The 23,505-nt window shown below is 54.1% G+C and overlaps 1 protein-coding gene across 11 annotated transcripts in view; it reads right to left on the bottom strand.

Moving 5' to 3' along the window:
* AOPEP (aminopeptidase O (putative)) overlaps positions 1-23,505 on the bottom strand; it is a 321,147-nt gene that overhangs the window by 116,316 nt on the left and 181,326 nt on the right. For 8 of the 11 annotated variants that reach the window (XR_014796325.1, XM_084898955.1, XM_084898953.1 and 5 more), the window contains exons 6-7: positions 23,172-23,361; positions 21,281-21,390 (exon numbers count right to left, since the gene is read on the bottom strand). Coding sequence is in view for 10 of the 11 variants with exons in the window: in XM_084898955.1 (XP_084755081.1) it covers positions 21,281-21,390; positions 23,172-23,361 (300 nt within the window). In the remaining variant the exon portion in view is untranslated. The remainder of the gene's footprint in view (positions 1-21,280; positions 21,391-23,171; positions 23,362-23,505) is intronic. The other 3 variants (XM_084898956.1, XM_084898951.1, XM_084898954.1) reach the window with 1 other exon arrangement.

A 23,505-nucleotide genomic window follows, 5' to 3' on the forward strand; every position in this document is an offset into this window, starting at 1 on the left:
TGTACGGTAATTTAAAACAGTTTACATTATAAATTCATATACTGAACAAGTAGGGATTTATATTTGGGTTGGCAACTTAAGGTTGGCTATTGGCAATATTTTACATCATCTTATCCAAGATTAAAACTTGCCAGACCCTCATGGAATCTAAGCTCCAATATGCATTATTTAAGAACCTGCTTTTCTTTTGGTGGGAATGACGAACTGGGAAATACAAAGAAAAATGTACCTTTGCTTGGAAGAGTAAAGAACGTACATTTAAAAAAAAATTTTTTTTGAAAGTCCAATGTTATCCACTTCTTTCGACTTACATTTAAGGCTCCTTTAAGAAATGTTTGTTTAATAAACTAGCAGCAAGAGAGGAGCAAACTCATAGACACAGAGAACAAACTGATGGTTGCCAGATGGGAGTGGGGTTGAGAAACTGGATGAAAAGGTGAAGAGATTAAGAAGTACAAATTGGCAGGTACAAAATAGTTATGGGGATGTAAAGTACAGCTGAGGGAATATAGTCAATAATATTCTAATAACTACATGCTGTCAGGTGGGTGCAAGGCTTATTGGGGGAATCTCTTTGTAAGTTATATAAATATCTAACCACTATGTTGTACAGCCTGTACAGCTGAAGTTAATATATAATTGAATGTCAACTATAATTGAAAAATAAAAATAAATAAATAAATATTTGTACTAGGAAGCTGTCTTAGAATCACACACACACACACACACACACACACATTACTGAAACCATGCTTTTACAATAATAGGTGGGGACATTCACAACCACACACTTCTGACTCCTCATTCCACAAATAAGAGGAGCTGAGGGCTTGTGGCTTGTTTTGATTCATGGTGACATTAGGACTGAAACCAATGTCTCCTTATTATTTATCAGAGTGTTTTAAATATTTTAAAAAATTTCCTTAATAAAATATAATTGTGTTACAGTGAAGCTTCACCAATTAACTAAAATTAAAATATGTGGCAAGGTATTTGCAGCTTTTAGCTGTCCGAAAACCAGTCCCTTGTTGGATAAACACTGAAGAGTATGTCTTGGGTGAGTGACTGGGAAGCATGGGCCGATGAAAGGATAAGCATGTCAGAAAGGCCAGTAGCTATTTTCAACAAATAGTTTGCATAAGTATCCTACTTCTTTTTTTAAAATTTTATTTATTTTTTTTACAGAGAAGAAGGGAGAGGGATAGAGAGTTAGAAGCATCGATGAGAGAAACTTTGATCAGCTGCCTCCTGCACACTCCCCACTGGGGATGTGCCCGCAACCAAGGCTCATTCCCTTGACCGGAATTGAACCTGGGACCCTTCAGTCCCAAGGCCCATGCTTTACCCACTGAGCCAAACCGGTTAGGGCACAACCCTTTTTCTTAAACCTGTTTTTCACTAGCAGGTTAGTTAAATTCTCTAATCTTTAATTTATTCACTTGCATACTGCAAATAATTCTATGTATCTCCCCAGTTCCTATCCTATGGGGAATAATCGAAATAATATATGCAAAATCCCCAGTAAGGGCTAGGGCCACATAAATTGCTCTACAAACTTAATAAAATATCATAAATTTGTTAGCAATAAATATTGCTAAACTCAAGGTTGGCCATCCATGTTGGAGGCAATGGGTTAGGCTGTTCTTTCACTTGATGCCACATGACCACAGACACAGCATGTAAGGAAGCGGGCCTAAATGGAAGCGTCCAGGATGGGCCAGCCTGCCAAGCCAATCACTCTGCAGCGCACTGTAGCTGCCACGCACAGAACGACCCACTGGGCCTCTGCCGGAGATTTCAGCGCACTGTCCCAGCAGACACAGGCCCGGGGCCAGCAGATACCTCAAGAGAAGACAACCTCCAGCCAAGAGAGCAAACTGCATAGTTTCAATTTTTCTACGTGATCCCTGACTTATCTGCAAGCCAGGACTTGCAGGAATAGCTAGTCCCTTTCATCTTCATTAAGACTCCATTGAAAAGCACCAGCTTTATTCTTGTTCTCAAGTGTGTCCTGGGTGGAGCGTTCTAAAAGGAAAACCACACTGGCTTTGAGAGGGAACGCCCAGCCAGCCTTGCAGGAGAAAGGCTTCCCAGAACTCGAATTCAAACCAGTTTCCCAGCCCCAGGAGGGCCAGAGCTGCTGTGAGTTAAGTCCCTGAGCGCTGCAGAGACTAGCAGAAGGGCTGGGGCACCAAAGACACATAGGCCTCTGTGGGGAACGCTGGCTTCCAGGTTCCTAGTGACGCTTTCAGTTGCTTTTTATGCCCTTTGCCTAAAAACGTCCTTCCAAAACCTATCCCTCTTATTCTCTTCTCCCACCCTCTCCAAACGAAGAAGTGCTCAAGAATATATGCTGACAGCATCCAAGGCAAACACACGAGTCCCCAGGAGACTCCTTTTAAAGTGGAAGTGGCGCTGGGGGAGCAGGGCCAGGCCAGCCTGGGCTTTCTGAGGCGAAGATGCTCCGTGAGCGGGAAGGGCTGGCCCCCCAGAGCCCGCTCCTCCCAGGCCTGCACAGACAGACAGAGCACGGAGAGGACGGGGACCCCTGGCAAATGCAGCCCCGCTTCGTGCAAGGACAGTGACTCTCACGGTGAGTGAACGGAGTCACAGCCGTCTCCCCGGCCCCCGCTTTCACTCTCCGCAGCTTCAGTGACCTGCAGTCAACCGGGGGCCAGAAATGTTAAACTGAAAATTCCATAAACAACTTATAAGTTGTAACTTGCATGCCACTGAGCAGCTTGATGAAATCTCACGCCTTCCCCCCGGGTCATGCCTGGGATATGAATCACTGCTTTGTCCAGCGGATCCACATGATTAGTCACGTGGGAGCCTTCTCCATGATCAAATCAACTGTCCGGGCATCGCAGTGCTTCCGTTCGTCACTCTTACTTTACTTCCTAATGGCCCCAAAGCACACGGAGTGCTGCTGGCAACTCAGACACGCCTGAGAGGAGCCGGGAAGGGCGTCCGTTAAGTGTGTGTCCAGGAAAAACATAGCATGTGTCGGGTCCGGACTGCTCCTGCTTTCAGGCATCCACTGCGGGTCCTGGGGCATGCGTCCCATGGATAATGGGGTGGTTAGGGAGAAACTACGGTACGTACAAATGCACAATTCCATTTAGATGGAGTCAAAGAACAGGCAAACCAGAGCTAGGTTAGAGAGCAGAGGAGTGGTTCTGTTTGGGCAGCAGTACTGGCAGGAGGGAGAGGGAGATTTCTGGGTGCTGGGAGTGTTCCAAAGAGTAGCCAGAGTGGTGCTTGCAAGAGGATAAATAGGAAAACTCTACTGAGGATCTAGAAACACCTCAGAGTGTGTGTGTGTGTGTGTGTGTGTGTGTGTGTCCGCGCAAGCTATAGTTTAATTAAAAGGTTAAGAAAAACAGATGCACATGGAACTACATATTTTGTGAAAACAAAAGGGCTTTGCTGTGCACGTGCCACGAACAGGTGACCAGGATTCACTAAGCCCTCTAACCTGACGACTAAGAGGCAGGAAGAACTGAGGCAAACACAACGGGCTCAGGCTACCCCAGGTTCAGCCACCTTCTTCCCCGCCACTTATCCGATCAAATCTGAAAAGTTAAATGCTCACTTCCCAAGTCCCCGCAGCTATAAATGGTCAGGAGACCTGGTCCAGGCCAGTGAGACAAAAGCAGAAACCTGCTGTGGTTGGAAGCGGGGCTCTGGGGTAGCTTTTGCTTTCTTTACAGAAGGGGGAGTCCCTGGTACTGCACCCCGCCCCAGCCATGGTAGATGGGGTGCAGCAGCCACCGTGCAGCCATGAAGCTGCGAATCAAAACGCTCTGGAGACCCGAACGAGCGAAAGGCAAGTGGCCCTTGCTGGTGCCATTCGGCTGTTGGCTGTGGTGACTTGCCGGCCTTCAAGCTTCTTGCTGTGCGAGAGAAATAACCCACGTGTTTAAGTTGATACTGCTCACTGTTCTAGTAGCTGTAGGTAGATTTCTCTCTAATAGATGGAGAACCAAACTAACATTAACCGCTACCATTTCCTGGAACTCCCTGTGCCAGGGACTCTGCCAAGCTCTTCTTATGCCTCACGCCCTTCTACCCGCACAAGAACCTGACGGCACAGGTCCTGTGATTGTGCCATTCAAACGCGGAGAGGCGTGAGGCCTAGACACACCCCAAGACCAGTTAGTGGCAGACCCGAGGCCCACGGAACACCGGTCTCCGCTGCATTCAGCGGCCTCCGCAGGATCCAGTCCCCATCTTGGGGCTGTGCCGGATACTAGGCGGAGAGCCTCAGGCATGTTTCTTACCCGCCCGGAGCTCAGTTTCCTCACAGGTAGAGTGTGATGGCCCTGGCCGGTTCCTCAGTGGTTTGAGCGTCGGTTCATGGACCAAAGGGTCTCAGGTTCGTTATGTGGTCAAGGGCACGTACCTCAGGTTCATGTTTGACCCCTAGCCACAGTCGGGGTGCATGCCGGAGGCAACCAGTCACTCTGTGTCTCTCACATAGATGTTTCTCTCTTTCTTTCTCTCTCTTTTTCTCCCGACCCCCTTCATTCTCTCTAAGATCAATGGTAAAAATATCCTTGGTGAGGATTAAAAATCATAATACTAATAAAAAGAATGTGACGAGACTCTGGTAACATAAATAAAAGCACTCTGTAAATGTGACCGCGCCAGGCACTTCTCAGACATGACATGCAGTGTTTGTTTCCTTGGCTAGAATACAAGGAATGCAGGAGATCAAGTTACGAAGGTCGTTTGGGCTGAAATGCCCTTGGTTTCTGCTGTACCTGGCACCAAACACAACCACCGAGATTAGCACGCCCTGCCCACCTCCGCCCCTTCCTGCTGCTCTCCGGGCAGCAGTGCGGGCATCTCGGGAGTGGGCAGTGACCCTTCACACACAGCGATGTGATCTGGAAGCATGCCTCCTGAGGAGAGGACTGACTCGGCAGGACTGACACCAAGGGTGGGACTTGGGAAAACCTCTGAAGGGGCTCAGGGGGTCAGCTGGGTCTGGACACCGGCTGCGGGGCCGTCCAGCAGTGGTCTCCCTCTCACCCCCTCGGAGGAGATCGGCCTCTATAAGCACACACTGCAGGCTGGGCCGGGGACTCGGCATCCGGCAATGATCAGTCAGCATTTCAGCGACCCCGTCTGCATATCAGACGCAGCTGCCCCACAAGGTGTGACTGTCCGGAGCAGGGCCTCACTCACCACATCACAGAGGAAGTGGAAACTACCTTTGTGTAGACACTGGCCTCGGGGTACTCATCTGAGCCCCAAATGTACGAGACCCACAGGGGAAGCAGTATTACACACTGGTCAGGAGTTTGGGCAAGAATCTTGACTCTTAAGTGCCACATAATCTTTCTTTTTGAAAAACAGTTCTGTTTTTGTTGTTGAATAGAATAGATGCCCTTTTCCCCCATGGACTCCCTCCACCCTGCCCACCCCCACCCCACCCGCTTCATCACACTATTGTCTGTGTGCATGGGCTATGCATACCTGCTTAAAAATTCATCAGTTAGTCTCTCTCCACCCACCCTCCCCCGCCTTCCCTCTGAGATTCTGCAGTCTGTTCCATGCTTCTATGTTTCGGAATCTATTTTGTTCATCAGTTTACTTTGTTCACGAGATTCCACATATGAGTGAGATCACGTGATGCTTATCTTTCTCTGACGCTTATTTCGCTTAGCATAATGCTCTCCAAGTTCCTCCATACTGCCTCAGGTTAAGAGTTCCTTTTTTTTCTTTCTTTCTTTTTGTAGAGTTGCATAGTATTCCATTGTGTAAATGTACCCCAGCTTTTTTTTTTTTTTTTTTTAAATCTACTGATGGGTACGTGGGCTGTTTCCCGATTTTAGCTATTGTAAATTGTGCTGCTATGAACATAGGGGTGCATATACATACTTTTTGATTGCTGTTTCTGGCTTCTTAGGATATATTCCCAGAAGTGGGATCACTGGGTCAAATGGCAGTTCCATTTTTAATTTTTTTGAGGCAACTCCATACTGTCTTCCACAGTGGCTGCACCAGTCTGCATTCCCACCAATAGTGCATGAGAGTTCCCTTTTCTCCACATCCTTACCAGCACTTGTCGTTTGTTGATTTACTGATGGGAGCCATTCTGGCTGATGTGAGGTGGTACCTCACTGCCATTTTAATTTGCATCTCTGATGATCAGTGACATTCGGCATTTTCGCATATGTCTCTGGCCATTTGTATGCCCCCTCCCTTACTTTTCTTAAAGCCTCACCAGAGGACATCCCTTCCCCCCCCCCCAGTGATATCTAGAGAGAGTGGAAGGGAAGGAGGAAGCGGGGAGAGAGAAACATCAATGTGAGAGAGACACATTGATTGGTTGCCTCCTGCCTGCGCTCCTACTAGGGCTGAGAACCTGCAACTGATGTGCATGCCCTTGACCGGGAATCTAACCGGGGAATCTTCAGTCCGCAGGCCAACGCTGTAACTACTGAGTTATACCGATCAGGCCTATGTGTCCTCTTTAGATAGGTGCTTATTTAGCCCCTCTGCCTGTTTTTAAATTGGATTGTCAATCTTTTGTTGAGTTGTGTGAGTACTTTATATATTTTGGAAATTAACCCCTTATCAGATGTAATGTTGCAAATGTGTTCCCCCACACAGAGGCTCCCTTTGCATTGTGACGGCGGCTTCTTTCCTGTGCAGAAGCAGTGTTTCAGGTTAGCAGTCCCATCTGTTTATCTTTTCCTTTGTTTCTCTTGCCCTAAGTGTTGTATCAGTGAAAATTCTGCTACATGAGCTACTTGATATTTTGCTGCCTACATTTTCTTCTAGGATTTTTATGGTTTCATGACTTACATTTAAGTCTTTGATCCTTTGTATGTTTATTATTGTGTATGGTGTAAGTTGGTGGCCTAGTTTCATTTTTTTGCATGTGTCTGTCTGTCCAATTCTCCCAATACCATTTATTAAAGAGACTATCTTTACTCCATTGTATGCTCTTGCCTCCTTTATCAAATGTTAACTGAGCATAATAATGGCTTGGCGAGACCGCCAACTTTGAATGTAATCTCTTTAAGAGTTGGTCCTGAAGCCTGCTCCATGCCACATCACCATCAGAAAACAAATCAAAAGAACAAACAAACTTTAGGGGTTGCATAAAGTTCCGGTAAGCTAGATCTGGGCATATTCCTTACATACACACCCCACAGTCTACACCATTCAGTGAAGAAATTGCTAAAATTCTGGGTGAAAAATGGAGGCAGAATCATTGAAAGTACGGGAATTTTAGACCTCTCATTTGTTTTAACAACAATTTTTCTATCTAAAAAGTGTGCCTGGTGAACGATGGCCACCGACTTGCTTTCGGAAGGTGCTTGCAGGGCACACCTGTAAGCAAGGAAGCTGAACGGCACCAAAGCTCTGGGGTCCAGCAGCCTGACTGTGCTCTGCGCTGGCCTGGCAGCTTCTGGCAGAAGGGTGTCCCCACCAGGGACCATGGTCCTGGGGCAGGCCCAGCAGGGTATCACTGGGTGCTGGAAAGGCAACTGCTAAAGCGACACCAGTCAGAAGGAGGCATGTCTCCAAAGAGTAGGAGGACAGCCAGGAGGGCATATTCTGTCCCCGACAGTGAAGGGACCAATGGGCGATACCGATGGGAGGAGAGGTCCGATGATGAAAAATGGTGATAAGGAAAGATACTACAAATCATGTGGAAAACATGAGCAAACTCCGCAAATTCTGATAAGCAGGGTAGGAAAACAGAAGATGAAACTTAGAAAAGCAGGAAGGAATGGGCATCGACACAAAACCAAAAGAGCCCTCGGGTTTACACAGCCGTGAGTCAGAGACTCCCCTCTGAGAAACAGAACTGCACACAGAGAAACCCAAGGGAGAGGTTAATACAGTGATCTGAGCGAAGTCCATCACCGCCGTCAACACAGCAAGAGAAAATCAGGCACGTTTTCCGAGGAGACAAAGCAAACGGGGAGAGAAGACACCAGTAGGACCTTGCAGGAGGTTCCTGATAAGGTGATTTTCAAGAGACACGTGCAACAGATGAACGGGAATGCTGGGAAAGAAAACAACCAACGCTAACTCCAACATCCAGGAAGCCGTGAAACTGCTGCCAGGACGGCAAAGGTCCCGAGGGAGCCGGTGCTTACGGAGGAGACACAGGGCCGTGAAAAGGGCTTTAGAGGCAATATCTGCGTTGAAGGAAGACCAGGTGCTAAGAACAGAACTATTCACTCCTGCTTTGCTTCCACTTTGTAGCCAGGGAGGCAGATCTTCGGAGTGTGCATGGCAGAGCAAGCACTGCTTCCCGGGAAGTCCGCTCTGGGTCCCGAGAGTGATGCTCAGTGCAGGGGCTCCTTCCCTTCACCCCGAGAGGAGGCCGACCCCAGGCTCAGGCGAGGGACACGACAGCGGAACGATTCCCCTGCCGTCACAGGCCCCGGGATCGTCACGGAGATGGGCGGGCGATGGAGAGACACACCCTTACTGTGACGTGTAAAGGAAGAAGGGATGGGGACAGGGAGGCAATCTGTGAGTTGGTTATTGAACAGAGAGTCTGAGAAGAGAACGTGATTAACTACAGGAGTTAGCACGGGACCTGGGCCTCTGCCAGAAGTTCGCTGTGGGCATCAGGCGTCCCGGCTTCCACAGGCAGCCAGCCGATGGATGTGGTGGTGAGCGTGAGGTGCTGCTTCATGGCTTTTCAGAAGGTAAAGCACAGAACCCCAAGGCTGTGGATTAATGACTTGCTATAGCCCGAGGGCTGTGACCAAGGAATGAAGCCTTATTGGCTTAACAGATTTGCAAAAGAGTCTAGGCTGGGAGTCTCCTTGTTGGTTGATGGACAGCATCCATCTTCAAGAATAGAAACCACAGGCTTCGATAGTCAACGAGGACAGAGAAGTTTTTAAAATTAAGCATTTACCTGTGAAAAAGATTTAGTTTATTAATTGTCTGTGAGCTCAACATGCAGCAAGAGGTGACGATGTGGCTTCCGAAACAACCAGCAGGATGGTGGGTGGGATGAGGGCAGGTGGGTGTGAGGGGAGGCTGCGGGGAGGGTCAGGCAGAGTGGAGAGCCAGACTCATCTGCTTTCGTCCTGCTCTGCCACTCTCTGGCTGTGGAACATGCCAACGACCTCATACACCTCTGTTCAGCTGCCCTGGGGAGGAGGATGGACCAGAACCTGTCACAGGGGCCACTGTCAGGATTGATTCTCTCGCCGCGAGTGGAGCAGTGTTTGGTGCATGAGAAGCACTAGTTGCATGTTACTAAGGAGAAGAATGTACGGGAGTTGGAGCGTTAAGACTGCCATGAGAAGGTGTCTGATACTTTGTTTATAAAAGAAACATGGTATATGAGTTAATAACAAGACGTGGTGTATATGATATGCAAATATCACACACATACAATGAATGGAATATCACTCAGCCATAAAAAGGTGACATATTGCCATTTGTGACAACATGGATGGACCTTGAGGGTGTCACGCAGGTGCATCCCACCTAATCAGTGCTTGCCCTTGCTTTTCCGATTATACAGAGAAGGCAGCAGCCAGGGTCCCCGTGCGTTCTGCGCAGGAGCAGCCTCAAACAGAGCGCTGTGCTCAGTTCAGGGGTCCCAGGGGGAGAAGGCCAGTCAACACAGAGAACAGCAAAGGACCACGCCCGGAAAGCAAACTTTTCCCCAATCGCAGTGCGTGTGACGAATTTATCAAATCCGGGATCTGGTGGCCAGCAAAGGCAAGAGGATGGCCTTCAGAGGTGTGGGTGGTTTGTGAGCACGGGGTGAGCCCGGGCAGCGCGGACGGTCGGCGGAGAGGACGGCGGACCTGGCCAGGGCAGCCCTGCGTCTGAGAAGACCAGAGAGGACTCCTTCCCGGGGCCGCTCCTCAGGGAGCCCTGGGGCAGGGCTGGCGGCTGTCTGTCAGGGACGCGGGAGGTGAAGCAAAGTCACTTTTTAAGCCCTTGTGGAGCCTAGTTCTCCGTGACTCGGAGATGAAGCAGCTGGGCCCTGAGCAAGCGGCAGGGCCTGAAAGTGAACTCGTATCCATCCTGCGGCCGTCAACGGGCCTGCCCGCGGCCTGGGCCTCATAAGTCAGCACAAAGGGTGGTTTTGATGAAAAGAAAGCACAGCACAAAACCTAAGCCCACGGTAATTAGAGGAACCTTCGCTGGATTTACTCAGCCACGTGCACCGGGGAGAGGGTCAGCCGAAGGCACGGGAGCCACACTGAGGCTGCCTCTGGGCGGGCGGGAGCAGCGGTGCCCGGACGCACACCTGGTCAAAGGGCCCTCACTCTGCTCAGGGCCAGCGTGGCCATAATAAACCCAGGCTGTCTGAGCCAGGAAAACAGAAAACCGGGAAGCCACAGGAAGCAGAAGAGAAAAGAGACAAGTGGGAAATTGTTTTGGTGCTGCATCAGAACCCCGTGACTTCATTCCAGAAACAGGCCAGTGGGACACACAGCAGCTTCCTTTTCCAAGGGAGGCGAGAAGCACGTTCTGAGCCCCAGCAGCACGTGCGTGCTCCGTGTGGAGACCTGTGCGCGGAGATAGGGCCTCGGGGGGAGCGGTGGGGGATGGAGCTGAGGAAGCCTTCCTTCCTCGGTCTGAAGCCCAGCGCACACGGGGCGGCGGGAGGCAGGGAGAGCCGCGCGCCCTCCTCTCGGTCCTGTGGGCCACTGTGCCTATTTCTACTGCTTTGTCTTATGATGAACACGCTGTGCACTGACAGGAAGTGTAAGACCGTTCGCCACAGCGCTGCTTGTGAAAGCAAAAAACCAGAAATGCCCAGCTGCCCGGTGGTGAACAAGTGGTTAGAAAGTCGGTTGTGAAACGCTCTCATCCTGGGTATTCTGCATCGGTTTAAGAAAACAGACCCGCGCGTGTCTGTGACAGAACAATATGCGGGATTATATTAAGAGGAAAGTGGATGTCAACACGTTAGCAGGATAGTCCTCTTTCATGTCTTTGCTCCAGGTCCAGACAAATACTTAACCAGCTTCTGCCAGCTATTCTGGGTCAAAGCCACTGGCACAAACACAGACACATTGGGGCGGAGGGTGGGCAGGCCACGGCTCTAGAAGAGGTGGAAGGAGGGTTACCCGAGGAACCCGCACCGCATGTGAGTGCGTCTGAAAGGCAGCGGCGGCCGCCGAGCCAGGGCTGTGCCGGGCACAGGGTGAGGCTTGCCGAGCGCACGGCACAGCCAAGAGGATGGGCAGTGAGAGGGAGCCATCAGGGACGGGCTTACGCATGTGCATTCGTTTCTTAGAAAAACCTAACAAGTGCCACACAGGGCAGCGATACAGATGTACATGTACTTATAAAATCTTTATTTTCAGAAAGATTCGCAGGACAATGCTAGCAGGGACATCTTGGGTAGGAATTAGTGGTGGGGATGGGATTTGATACCTTTCTAAACTGTTTAAAAATGTTTCCTGTGAAATATTTTTATGGAAAAAAAAATGATGGCTAACTCAGCAGTAATGGTAAACTGATTTCTATCTTATGTTTTTCTATATGAAAAACCCCTACTAAATGTGACTGCAAAACTGTAACACCGTGTACAGTAAACATATATAACTAGGGGCCTCCGAGGAGAAGCCTATCCTTGCCCTAGAAATACCTGAGTGCTGAGCACCAGGGAAAGGCCTAGAAGAAGGAACAGGCAGGGTTATTTGAGGTCGCGGCTCAGGACGTGTCTGTGGTCTCTGCTGGCTACAGGGGCGGGAGCGCGGGTGGCCCCCGGCAGGAAACAGGAACCGGTGGCCAGCGCCGGGCGTGGAGCTGGCCTGTGGGGCAGGAAAGGGGCGGGGGGGGGGGGTCTGCTTCTGGCTAGCCCAGAGCCCCAAGGTTTTTCAGAAAACGCTGGCACGGCTAGCACCTCCTGTCACGAAAGGACAGCAACATCCACACGGCGGACCAGACAGAAAAACCACGGGAGGAGGCCGGGGGGCCCAGCCTGGCGTGCGGGGTGCGGGCAGGGATTCCCACGTGGACGCGGACGCTCTAGTCTAGAAGCTGCACAGGCCATGGCGGGGCTCAGGAGGAGCTCTTTCTTCTCGGGCTGTGGCCAGAGTCTGCCCGGAAGCCAGGGACGCTGTGGAGGGCAGCGCCCGAGGGGACGGGGTGGCCTCACGCAGAGATTAGACCAGAAGTGAGGAGCGGAGGAGGATCTCATGTGTCGTAAAAACATTGCTAATGTAACTATCAGGTTGAGCATCTTTGTTTAACATTCAAGATTTTGGGGGGTTTGTTTTTGCTTTTAATCCCATTCTTTTCATTTGTAAACTAGAGGCCCGGTACACAGATTGTGTACCAGTGGGGTCCCTCGGCCTGGCCTGTGGGGATCGGGCCAAAAGGGGCTCTCTGACATCCCCCAAGGGGTCCCGGATTGCGAGAGGGCCCAAGCTAGGCTGGTAATCCCCACAGGTACAGAGGGAACCCCACCGGTGCACGACGGGTTGGGGAGGGACTTTGGGAGGGCTCCAGGGCATGTCTGGCCCTTCTTGCACAATCAGTCGGACCCCAGCAGCAAGCTAACCTCCCAGTCAGAGTGCCTACCCCCCTGGCGGTCAGTGCACATCATGGCGACTGGTTGAACAGTTAGACACTTAGCATATTGGGCTTTTATTATATAGGACAAGCATTCTTATACTTACAAAAAAATGTCCTTTTTTAAAGAATATTTTAAAATTGATTTCAGAGAAGAAGGGAGAGGGAGAGAGAAATAGAAACATCAATGATGAGAGAGAATTATCGATCATCTGATTCCTTCCTGCCCCCTACTGGGGATCAAGCCCACAACCATGGCATGTGCCCAAACCGGGAACTGAACCATGACCTCCTCATTCGTAGGTTGATACTCAATCACTGAGCCACACCAGCCGGTCCAAAAAATGTCCTTTTTACTTCTTAGTAAAATTGGCTTTTGAACACTCCAGCCAGTCGTGTGTGTCAGGAGGAGCGGTGGGCGTTTCCAGGCCCTGGTGGGTAAAGGGACGGGCACAGGGGGCCTCTGAGGGGCCGGGGAGGGTGGCAGCAGTAAGAGACATGGCTGGCCTGGCTCAGAGTCTGGGGAGAGGAGGGCAAGGCCTCTGAGGAAACCAGACAGCTGGGAGGGAGAGGGCTGGCTCTGAGGCTGCGTCCTGGGTGCTGTCCTTCTTGGGCAACCTTCCCAGAGCCAGAGGGCCTCGGTGACAGCCTCTGACCGTCCTCGGTGCTCACTGTCGGCCGAACAAGAGGGGACTGGCAGCCCGCAGCCATTGTAGATGCAGCAAGACGGCACTTCCCTGATCCACCTCATCCACACTGAGTGATCTGCACGAATTCCTCCAGGCACCCCTCTCCCTCGCCGCCAAGGAGCGGAAGCTCGGTGTGCCTGGGAAACTCTCGCAAGGCCACGCAGCATGTGGTGGAGTCAGAACAGAACCAGGTCAGCAGCGGGCCCCAGGGCTGGCCCCAAAGACTGGCGTCCTCAGGGGAGGTTTCTCTAACGTGAGGCAGGTCAACCAGGCCGTGCTCAGGAGCGCTGGGTTCCTGGCTGTGAACTCTCTCAAAGCCACAGCCAGGCCTCCCATCCCTCCCAAAGCCCCTGCGAGTTCTGAGCCCCCAAACAGGCTCGCCGGTGCCTGAGGCCAGCCACGAGGTCCCGAGGTCTCAGGCTCCTCTAACCGCAGGCCTGGTACCCAAACAGCCTCCTATTTCCATCTGCCTCTAGACTCAGTCTCTCTGATGGTGTGTCAGGTCCAGTCTGGGTAATCCTCCCAGAACTCCATTTTTATTAGGTCATTCTTGGAACCGAGAAAAGCTCCCGCCGCCGGATGGCCACGGGCCAAGTCTTGAGTCTGGCCTCCACGGAACTCCACCGTGCAGCCTGCCTCCTGCCCACTCCGTCTCACATTCTCCACGGCCGTCCTCTCCAGGAAACCTGTTCGCGTTTGCTGCCCATTTCCACCTCCGATTCACCGTGTACGCCTGCCAGGTTGGCTCTGGGTTCCCTGCCCTTCGCCCGCCCCAGCCTTACTGCTCTCCAGCCTCACCACCCAGCTCCAGCCTCACACTTCCCAGCGGCCCTTTCTCACAAGCCCACCAGCACTGAGCGCTCGCTTCTCAGAACTCTCAGGATGCGGCCGAGGGTCTGTCTTGTGATCAATATTCCAACTCTACAAACAATACACACAGCACCCCGGGGGCAGAGACCGCTGTACATAACATTCACTCCTGCCTTGCGTGCAGTGTGCCCCCCAGGGCCCAGCACTGTGGCCCACAGCGGGAGGAGGACACAGTCTCTGGCATCGAAAAGCCAGTCAGAGAGATGCGTTAGCTCAGACGTACAAGTGCTGGCTTTGTAGGTGACAGATGGTTGAATGTTGGCAATGTGGTATTGTTTCATTCTAAAGATAATTATCCAACCATGTAGCAAGATCAGGATGGAGACACAGCAGAGCCCTCGGGCACGGAGGAGGGTCTGCCACCTCTCCCGCCAGGGCAGGGCCTGGCACTTTGGGAAGGCAGGGGTCTGCTGCTGAGGCGTGATAATTTGGAGTTGTACAACAGGGAGGAACGTTCTGAAGACAACACGAGAAAAGGCGAGGAGGTAAGAAAGAACAGGCAGACAGCAGGTGTTATGGGCTGGATTATGGTTCTCCAAAATGTTTATGCCGCAGTCCTAAGCCCAGTGCCCCAAATGTCGCTGCATTTGCAGACAGGGCCTATGAAGAGGTAGCTCAGTTAAAACAAAGCCAGTAGTTTGGGCTGTAATCCAATCTGGTTGGTGTCCTTATGCAAGAGGAGATTAGTACGGAGAGGGAGACGGCTCACACAGAGGACAAGACCGCTGGAGGACACAGCCACCAGGCAGCCTTCTGCACACCAAGGCGCCAGGCCTCAGAAGAAACCAAACCCGCTGACACCTTGACCTTGGACTGCCAGCCTCTAAAGCTACAGGACAACACATTTCTGTTGTTGAAGCCCATACCAGGCTGTGGCATTTTGTTTGTCAGCCTTGGCAACCTCATACAATAAGGTTCTATGACCTCTTCGGGGTGGCTGGAGGGGAAGCAGAGAATGGCAAGAGAAGAAACTGAAACAAACAAACAAAACAGGTAGGAGGGACGGTGTGGGGGACCTCGACTACGGTATTAAGAACCGTGGCTTTTCCTGGAGATGAGGGGAAACTTTCGGAGGGTTTTAAGCAAGGAGGTGGCAGAATCATAAGCCGTTTTAGGCGGAGCTGCCAGCGGAAGTGCGGAAGGAGGGTGTGAGGGCAGGATTAAAGGTGGAGGCGCGGAGGCTGCTGGATTGCTGCGTGCGAGCCATTGGGTTCAGGCAGAGAGCCGGTCGTGTTGGGGGCGGGGACTTGAGAAATCATATGAGGTGAGCTCACAGTGGTGGCATAAGCCCTCCCTGGGAGGGAGGAGAGGGGAGAGAAGGAAATGGGGGGGAAAAGGAGGGGAGGGAAGGGGAAGGATTGACCCCAAAGGTTGGATGACCCCAAGGTTTCTACTGAGTCCAACACTAGAGGAGGTGAGCAGATGGGGTGGGAAGAGGGGATTACTAGTGTGAGATGTTTGTGACGATGTCAAAGGCACATCTGATCTTTAAGAGAGGGCGGGGCGGGGGGGCGGGGCGGGGCTGGCGATTTGGGAGCCTTCAGCACAGACCGGCAGCGTGGTCAGCAGTGCCCCTGCCCCACTTGCATCCTGGGGACGGGTGTATTATCCGCGTGCACATGAGCTCCTGGCGTGTTCTCCGTGACTGCCAGCTGCGGCCCTTGGGGTGCCCGAGGCTGCTGTGCCCGGGAACGTGCCTTCTCCAGGCACGCCGCCCGCAGGGGAGGGTCACGCACTCCGGGCCCCTTGCCCCGAAGGGGACAACGCGACGCTATGCCATGTGCCTCCAGAGCAGCCCCAGTGACCTCACTCTGTCCGGACGCCCAGCGGCCTCCTTCCCCCCACTCCCACCCCCCTCCCATGTGCCCCTCCTGGGAATCCGTCCTAATAATCTCTTCCCTGAGCCTTGTCTGAGGGTCTCCCTGGGAACCCACCTGACCCAGGGATGTGAATGAGACCACCCCAGCAGGATACACGCCAAGAGGAGACCTCCGGGGCACCAACTCTGGACAGACAGACAGCAGACAGCCAAGGAGATGGAGAAAGGGCGACAGCAGGGACAAGGAGAACCAGGGAGGGGTTGCATGAAAGCCAGATGGCAGAGATTCCCGGAAAGCAAGAGCCATCCATGGCACCAAACAAAGCAAGGGGTCCAACCAAACAGGAATTACAACGGGTTACAGAGGGGTGCTCACAGGGCACAGGGACCTCAGGAGATGTTCCCCAGGCTCGGGGCCCCTGCCCTTGGTCTACAGCTCTGCATCCTCACCTGTTCACACAGGTCCTCCCCTCCCTCCCCTCCTCTCCCTCTGCACGGACAGGCGTTTTAAATACATACATGTACTGACATTCCAGCTTCGCCTGTAGAATTAGAGTGGTATCCTAACTGAGAGCAGGTGGCACTCAGGCATTGGAAGGTCAGGGGAGGTGTGGGTGCAGATGCATTTATAGAATCAAAGGGCCAGCAGGCCGATGGCTCAGCTTTCCCCGTGGGGCAGGAGGCAAAGGCGGGAGGGAGAGTGGCTGGTGGGAGCCCTGAGGCTCCAGGCTGAAGGAGTATGGAGGAGCCTGAGTTTGAGCTGGGGGTGGGTAATGTGGCAGCCACAGGGGACTGTGAAGGGCGGAGCTGCCCCCTGAGGCAGGCCTGAGGCTGCGGTGGGTGTGTTCCCACGCCTGGGAAGGACAAGACTGCCATGTTCTTTTTTCTTTTTTTAAAAAAATATTTTTATTGATTTTTTACAGATAGGAAGGGAGAGAGATAGAGAGCTAGAAATATCGATGAGAGAGAAACATCGACCAGCTGCCTCCTGCACACCCCCCACCGGGGATGTGCCCGCAACCAATGCACATGCCCCCAACCGGAATCGAACCTGGGACCCCTCAGTCAGCAGACTGACGCTCTATCCACTGAGCCAAACCGGTTTCGGCAAGACTGCCATGTTCTTGAAGGATTAGAAGTAAAACTTTTGAGAAAAACTTTAGAGGTGAAAACCATGCACGTTAGAGAAGGTTCACACATAGAGCTTTTAAAAACCCTCCTGAGGATATGTTTTCCCTCACTGAGGGACAGAGGAAGGCAGGGGGGTAGACATGCTCCAGCCCACGGCCACCGGGAGGGCCGTGCGGGCTCTCGTTCCCGGCGTCACGGAGCAGAGGGCTCAGGCTTGGGCGGCCACAGAGCTTTTGGCCGTAACAGAGCGACACTCAGGGTTCCCCGTGATGGTGGGGCGTCCTGGTGGGCAGGGGCGAGGCCCTCGTGTGGGAGGGCAGATGTCTCCTTTCCCTGGAACCTCAGGCGTGGTGGCGGCAGCTGGAGGAGCTGCATCAGCCTCGGGGCTGGCCATCGACTACCTCCTCAACGTGACACATTTTAATGTTTTTCTTAGCACAAGCTTGACTTTAACAATGAATCCAGGAAAAGGGGGCATGGTAATACATCACAATAAAAACCACAGAGATTTCTTCTGACCCCACCCCTGCAGCTCTTCCGCCCACCGGCCCGCAGAGCTGGACTGACAGCACTGAGCGGGGCAGTGTCCCGCGGGGCCCCCGGGCCAGGCAGTGGCCAGGCAGCGAGCCTTTAGAAGCTCCATCTCCCCAGGAAGCCTCCCTGGCGGAGGGTGGGGGTGACAGGAGGAAGTGGAGAGGTGGCGGCCAGGCAGGGGGGAGCAGGGCAGGAGGAGGGCAGGCCGGGCCTGGCCCGCAGCCCCGCCAGGGCTGAAGGAGCCAGAGGGAGAGTCTGCACAGAGTAGCTGGGGTCTCGCCTACGGGAAAGGCGTCTTTAATAATTAACAAATGAGAAAAGGCACAGAGTCAGCAATGTGACCCCTGGCATTTTGAAAGTCTGAGCAAATGGCCAGGCCTCCACAGCCTGCAGTCACATGGCCGGCGCCCCACCAAGGAGGGCTGAGCAGGCGAGGAGCCACGCCGACCTAAGACACATCTGATGAGACCCACAATGCACCACTGGGCACACGGAAGGCACAAATGCATAACCGCTCCTACAGATTACTGAAATTAGCAGGTCAGAGCCAAACAGAATTCCCGTTTTTCTCTTCTCACTTTGCTATTACTTCAGTATCTAACCAACACAAGGCTGCTTTTCTCCCCTTCCCCCCACGCCCACAGCTATGCTCTCATGTGTAAAAAGACAAAGGTGCTTGGTCCAAGGATATTTTTCCCCCCACCTTCATGTCCTCCCTCAGTTCAGGATACACAGACTATTTTCTTTCCACGCCAGGACAGTGCCATCGAGTTCCTTGAAGGCAGGGAGATGGCCCGGGGAAGGAGGACAGGTGCACTGGCTCTGCTCCTCAGCCAGGCTTTCTGAGCCCGAGCCATGCCTGCGAGAGCCGGGAGCCGGGAGCCGGGAGCGGGAGGGGAGCACCGGTGGGCGGAGGGAACCAGGAGCGTGTGCAGGGGCGGCGGGCGGGCAGGTGGGGGCTGCGCGAGGCGGGGAGAGGCTCCCACAGCACCGGGCAGTGGGCAGGAGCGCAGCAAGGCCACGCCAAGGCTCTGCCTTGTGCTAGGCCATCCTTCCAAGACCATGCGGTATCTTCAAAGACAAAACAAGACGGCATCCTGGACCACTGCGTTGCCTAGGAGACTTCTTCAGCAAGCTCTCCTTTGTGTAGCAAACCTGAACAAAGTCTGAGAACTGACGTTTACAACTCTGGTTCCTCCGTTCCCTCCGGAACCTCTCGGTTCTCCGTGTGCATGGAGGGCGGACCCTTAGCCTACGTTCAGGCTAATGAATTTCTGAACGTGAAGACAAAGAAAAATAAATGCCACATAAGCCTTCTAGTGCCTGGGTACCAACAGTGTATTCTTCCTCCTGGCTCCGTACATGAGGGCAACGCTCGTGGCCAGCAGAGCTGAGCCTCCTCACTGTGCTGGCCTCCCAGGCGCAGGCTGCTGGCTCACAAGCTGGACACACACGTCATCAACTGACGCTAATCACAATGCCCGCCCCCCCTGCCCCCCGCCCCCAGCACGTGGTCACACAGAACCCGGGCGTCAGAGGGATGCAGGCCCGTGGAGAATGAAGAAACCGGGGGGAGAGGGGACAGGTCGGCAGAGTTACCCAGGCGCACGGCCACCCCAAACAAGCCTCTCTGACCTCCACCAGCTTCCCCTCCCACGTGCACACGCTGCCTCCGCTTCCGGTCACCCACTCACTCTCCTACCAGCCCCAGTCTGGCCCTCTCCCCCGTGAACAAAGGCATGCGTGCCGAGACCGCAGCGTCGTTGTGAGGTCTCCCTCCCCGTCACACGCCATCAGCAGCATCACACACCCGCTCCCACCTTCTTCGCTCTTTCCTGGCTTCTGGTGCCTGAGCTTTCTCCACACGGATCCCCTCCCCCCACTCCCTCGCCTCCCTCCCAGCCTCTTCCCTCACTGTCCTCTCTCCCTGGTGATGTCAGGTGCTCACATTTTGTGGGCCAGAGGGTCTAATCTCTCCAGCGAGCTCCGGACCTGTGGGCCCACTCAATGAAGAGCTGCTTGGGCATCAACCTGAAGCAGGTGAACCTGGGATCTTTATTTTCCCTCCAGAGCCGGCCCCTCTCAGAGTCCGAGCCTGCTGGCCCCCATCATCCACCAGCCACTCAGTCCCAAGCCCGGCCATCCTCCGGGCGGGCACTCTCTTCCCTCCGCACAGCCCATCCACCCAGACCTGCCGGAGCGTGTGCCCACCCGCCCCCAGCGGGGCGCTCCTGTGCAGACGGCCGCCGTCCACCCGCCGCCCCTCGGTGAGCTGCCCGCACCCGCCGCACAGCAGCCAGAGCAGCATGCAACCCACACGACAGGGCGCTTCCCTGCGCCAGGCCCTTGGGGCTCCTGCCTCTCCCTGCTCTGACCTCAGCAGCACTGCCCTCCCTCCCTCTGCCCCTGCCCCTCTGCCCCTCTGCCCCTCTGCCCCTCTGCCCCTCTGCCCCAGCATGCCACTCCCTTTCCTGCCTCCGGCTTTTCAGCCTCCCCCAGAGGCATACCAACCCCTCACCAGACATCCCTGGGCTCCCTTCGCCCCACTTCTCAGCACCTGCAACCAGCCGAGCACATGGCCAGGTCCCCCTAAGCGGAAGCTTCCCGCGGGCTGGGCCCTGTCCCTGGGGGAGGAGGGGCGCGCGGTGGGCTGGCCACCCACCAGCTCAGTGAGTGGGGACGGAGGGGCGTGCGGGGGTCGGGGGTGGAGGGGAGGGGAGGGCTCGGCTCTCCTGACAGTGCGGCAGTCAGAGCTGAGGGCAGCCCTGGGCTGTGAGCGCAGTGCTCGCAGCCCCCCCAACCCCCCGCCCCCGGCCGCCCTGCGGCAGGAAAGCGCCAGCCGCAGGGTCGGGCTGCTCCACAGGCCCCTCACAAGTGGGCTCCGCGGGGAGTCACCTTAAAGCTGGGGAGAACACGCAGGCGTGGGGGCTGCCAGCTGAAGTGGGGCGATTCCTAGATGGCCGCCTTCCCACCTGTCTGACCGAGGACGGCAAACGCTTGGCGCTGGCCCAGAGTGGGCAGGAGGGGAGCTTATGTTGTTATGGCAACCGCAGTGCTCCTGGGGCCTAGGCTGGAGGTTTCAGATAAATAACTATTCAGAGAAGTGAAGAAAACCAGCAAAGCAGAGAGGGACAAAGATGGCAAAAAGGCAAGAAGTAACCCTACAAGCCTGCAAGGCAGCCTACAAACGAACGCGGAGCGGGAGAAGGCTCCTGCGGGGGGGCCTCCTGCTGGGGCCCACCCCACACAAAGGCCCTGACACAGACAGCTGCTACCCCGAACGCTTAGGGCCAACAGCTTCCTACAGGGTTCCCCCTGGGCTTCGAAGGGTTCCTGCCTGCCAGGCTACCAAACCCAACCTCCTCCAAGTCCCCGCCACCACGTGAAGTGTGAAGTGACTATTAGAACCTCAAAGGAAGAATTTGGTCCCAGAAATGCCTTATGCTAGTGTTTTCCTGAATAGAGACACCAGGAGAATGTCAGGAGGCAGGTCCAAATCCACAGCCGCAAGGCTTAGAGCAGAACAAGCACATCCCCGGGGACCACAGCCCTGGGAGGATGAGTAACCTGGTCCGACTTAATTAAAAAGGAAACAGCAGATTTATACTCAGCCCGCACTTGTGGAAGGGAAGGAGGCGGGGAGGGAGGAGGAGGGAGGAGGTGCGGGAGCAGGGGCGGGGGAGGGATCGGCGGGCTTTACCTCAGCACCTGCAGCTGCTCCGGGGAGTTCCGCAGCTCGTCCTGGAGGCGCCGCCAGCGCAGGCTTGCCCGCAGCTCCTGCTGCTCCTGGGCCTCGTGGGGGGCCAGCTGCTAAGCCAGACACACAAACACACGTGCACAAACACCGTCACTGCTGTCCTTGCGCAAGGCCACAGCGGCCCGGAGGACGCAGAGAGGGCCTCCTGCTGCCCCGCACCATCGGAAACGCGGGAGACCCGGCGCTCAGGTGCTGGAGGGAAGCGCCAGCCGTTCACCATCGTGCTGCCGGTCGGGAGGCAGGCCTGGCCCGGGAGCCCACCCACCCCGGAGAGAGCAGGCTTCCCTCGGGGCCATTTCCACTCGGATTCCATCCAGCCCTTTCCTGCTCTGTGCCTCCGCACAGGGCGGGGAAGGTCCCAGCTCTGGCCTCTCTCCCCCGCCCGTTTCTGTAAGGGCTGTTCACCGTGGAGCCCGCTAATGCAGCCCAGCTGGCTCTGTTTGCCTATAACCAGGCCAGGCGCAGGCCGGGCGCACTGGGGGAAGCCTGCACCTGCGCTGCCGTCCCATCAGCCTGTCCCCCCTGACCCTCCTGAAGGCAGGGCAGCAAAGCCTCCACCGGGAGGGACTGGTCAGCACCGAGACCCACTTCCGGAAATAGAAGGTCTTCAATGGCTCATTCAACAGACATTTACAGAGTCACTGCCAGGCCCTGGGGATATCACAGACACAGCCCCTACCCCATGGAGTGTGGCGGGTGCAGGGGTAAAGGGGGTGGAGTAAGAACACCCCCTGAAGGAAGAAGCCAAATGCCCCCTGGCCACCGGGGGTGAGGGTGTTGGAGGCTTTCCTCAGGGCGGAAGGACCTGAGCTGGTCTCCAGCGGAAGCAGGAGTCAGGCCCTGAGGAGGAATGTCAGGAAGAGGGAAGGCTCATGGGGCCGGAAAGAGCCTGGTGTGCTTAGGGAATGGCAGGGATGTGGTCAGGCGAGGAGCAGGCTGCATCGGAGAGGGACACAGGTGCCAAGCAGTCAGCAGAGGCCAGTGGATCTACAGCAAGCATGTCAAACTCAACCCATGGGCCGCATGGGGCCCACAACAAATATTTTTGGGGTCCAGCCAATATAACGGTATGTAAGAAACGTTTTAATAAAGATTTCATAACTTAATTGTTATAATATCCCATTACACGTAATTATTAATAACGAACTACAACATTTAATTGATTACTATAATCCTGTTGCATTCATTTCCTTTCTGCGCCTTCTGCACAGGGCACCATTTCTCTACACTAATACTAGCAGTGAATATTTTAGCAGCCGATGGCCATGTCATTAGTCTTGGACTGACTTGTTTGGTGTGCACAACAGGAAATCTTTTGTTTTCAGAGAACAAGAAAAATAGATTTGCGTTAGGCTTATTAATTTGTCCAGTTATTCAGTGTCTGGTAAGTTAATGTTCAAGAAAAAATATTAATTTCTATTAAAATGTTCTATTATTTTATGTTAACGATTACCTGTTTATTTCAGTCCTTTGTATTCAGCATGTCTCTATCGAAATAAACCTACGTTTCTATGAAAATTGAAGCTTTTTTTTTTTTTTTTTCCGGCCCACATACACTAAACCTTGTTTATTTGGCCCGTGCTAGCCTTTGAGTTTGACATGCTTGACCTACAGACTCTGTATGTCCTGTTGTTATGGACGTGGCACAGGTGTTATGCCCTCTCTCTCCTCTGGCTCCACCCCGCAGGCACAGGGACTGCCCCTCCATGATGCAGCCCCCTCCCAGCCCCGCCTGGGCAACAAGCACTGGGTACATGCCTGCTGACTGAAGGAATGACCGTGAACAGAACCTTGGCTGCAGGGAGTGAAATGTGCAGGGTCACTTTAAACCCACCTGCTGTGCTTTGGCCCAGAACACATCTTCCAAGTGCGTGGCAAACCCTTCGCTCAGCCACTCCTCCGTCCAGTCGCGGGCCCCGATGGCCAGGCCGAACCAGGCGTGAGCAATTTCATGGCAGAGCCGGGTCCCGCAGAGGTGGCGCCCCCCACTCAGGGCGCTCTGAGAGAGGAAGACGAGGTGCGGGCTGTGGAGGGGAGGGGAGAAAACAGAGTCCTGTTAGAGCCTGTCCTGGCGGCGGCTGGGCGGGCCCTCGGCCCGAGCCTGCTGCTCTCATGTGCGTGCTGCTCTCACGTGCGTGCTGCTCTCACGTGCGTGCTGCTCTCACGTG

This window comes from Pipistrellus hanaki (genome assembly GCF_964339955.1).
Source record: "Pipistrellus hanaki genome assembly, chromosome: 11".
NCBI classification, from domain to species: domain Eukaryota; kingdom Metazoa; phylum Chordata; class Mammalia; order Chiroptera; family Vespertilionidae; genus Pipistrellus; species Pipistrellus hanaki.